Genomic DNA, 1,571 nt, shown 5'->3' with positions numbered 1-1,571 from the left:
CGTCCCTCCCGACTCTGTCTCAGCAGATTCTATCCTCNCAGCCGCTTCGTCCAAAAAAAGAGCTGAACGTACAAAACGGTCTACCTTTAAGGAGACGGGACCCAGCGTCAAGACGCCAGTCGCGACTCCCAGTCTTGGGGAGTTTTTCCTGCCGGCCCTCGGACGAACGTGGCCGCGGGAGGACCCGCTGCCGCCATGTGCGTTCGAGACGTCGATGATCTTCACTGCAATTCACATCACTTAACGCGTCAGGCCGCGCTCTTCATCGACGCACGAGCCGAGTGATCCAACGCCTACGGTCGTACGTTTAACGTTTCATTTTAAGTGAGACGGCCGCCGAAACAAACGACGGCTCGCAACAACAAATTTGTGTCCTTGATAGTGTGGAAAAATAAGGTTTGACGACCGTGGGGAGAAGTGGCCGGCGGCTTGGCGTTTCCGCCAAGAGCTCTTTGAACGCACCCTGACCGCGCGAGTCGACAGATCTGCCTCCCCCCGACGAAAAGGGTCTCCGATGCAAGAGTTCGGTAGTTTCGATCTCTCTCTCCTACGTACCGGCACGGAAGGCGGACATTCCGAGGTGCTGCTACCCCCCCAGAGAGAAGCAGACCTCGCCACAGACTGGTAAAACCTCGCACTCTCTTTGCTTCAGAGCTTCGCCGCCGCTCGCGGACCGAGCGACAAGAGAGCAAGCGAAGGACCCCGGACGGGTCTCCTAACATCTGCCACACGCACTCGACGATTCGTCCAATCCAGAAAAAAAAAGTTTCGGTCAAGACACGACTGGCAGCCTTCCTCGCGAGGAGAGAATGCAAAATCCAGCGTGAAAAGAAAACGGTAATGATCCTTCCGCAGGTTCACCTACGGAAACCTTGTTACGACTTTTACTTCCTCTAAATGATTAAGCTCGAACGCCTTTCCGGGCCCACTCGAAAGCAGGCCCAGTCCAACGGCCTCGCTTAGCCATTCTATCGGAGGTAGCGACGGGCGGTGTGTACAAAAGGCAGGGACTTAATCGGCGCCAGCTGATGACGGACGCCTACTCGGAATTCCTCGTTCACGGGGCTGAGTTGCAAGCCCCGATCCCCAGCACGAAGACGATTGGCACGGTTAACCCGCAGTAGGCGAGACTGCCCCCGTGAAGGAACAGCCCCAACCTCCCCTCTCGGGGCGGGTTCCCGGCCTGACCAAACCAAGACCGTAGGCACTCGCGCTTTCGTCTTCAGTGTAGCGCGCGTGCGGCCCCGGACATCTAAGGGCATCACTGACCTGTTATTGATCTCTCTCACCTAGCTTAAGCTTGCTCGGGATCCCCCTAAGAAGTAGCGACGATCGCTGCGACTCGCCCGATGTTCTCCCTGCTCCCCGAAGGGAGACTACGATTCGAGAACCACGAGCCGACTAGTTAAGGGCGAGGCCTCGCCCGTTAGCGGAATAAACCAGACTTTTCACTTCACCAGCCACGAACGGCCATGCACCACCACCCATCGAATCGAGAAAGAACTGCACGAGCGTCTGTCAATCCTGACGATGTCCGGACCGGGTAAGTTGCCCCGTGTTGAGTCAAATTA

At 56.9% G+C, this 1,571-nt stretch overlaps 1 protein-coding gene across 1 annotated transcript; it reads right to left on the bottom strand.

The window, feature by feature from the left end:
- Positions 1-968: 968 nt before the first annotated feature.
- On the bottom strand, positions 969-1,277 carry LOTGIDRAFT_147906 (hypothetical protein; the record flags this gene model as incomplete). Its single annotated transcript, XM_009061665.1, has 2 exons — positions 969-1,130; positions 1,200-1,277. Coding segments are annotated over 2 exons (240 nt in total), but the record flags the coding sequence as incomplete, so codon positions are not given.
- Between the last annotated feature and the right edge of the window lie 294 nt (positions 1,278-1,571).

This window comes from Lottia gigantea (genome assembly GCF_000327385.1).
Source record: "Lottia gigantea unplaced genomic scaffold LOTGIsca_4903, whole genome shotgun sequence".
NCBI classification, from domain to species: Eukaryota; Metazoa; Mollusca; class Gastropoda; family Lottiidae; genus Lottia; species Lottia gigantea.
Note: the sequence above shows the minus strand (reverse complement) of the source record. Positions and strands in the feature narration are given on the sequence as shown.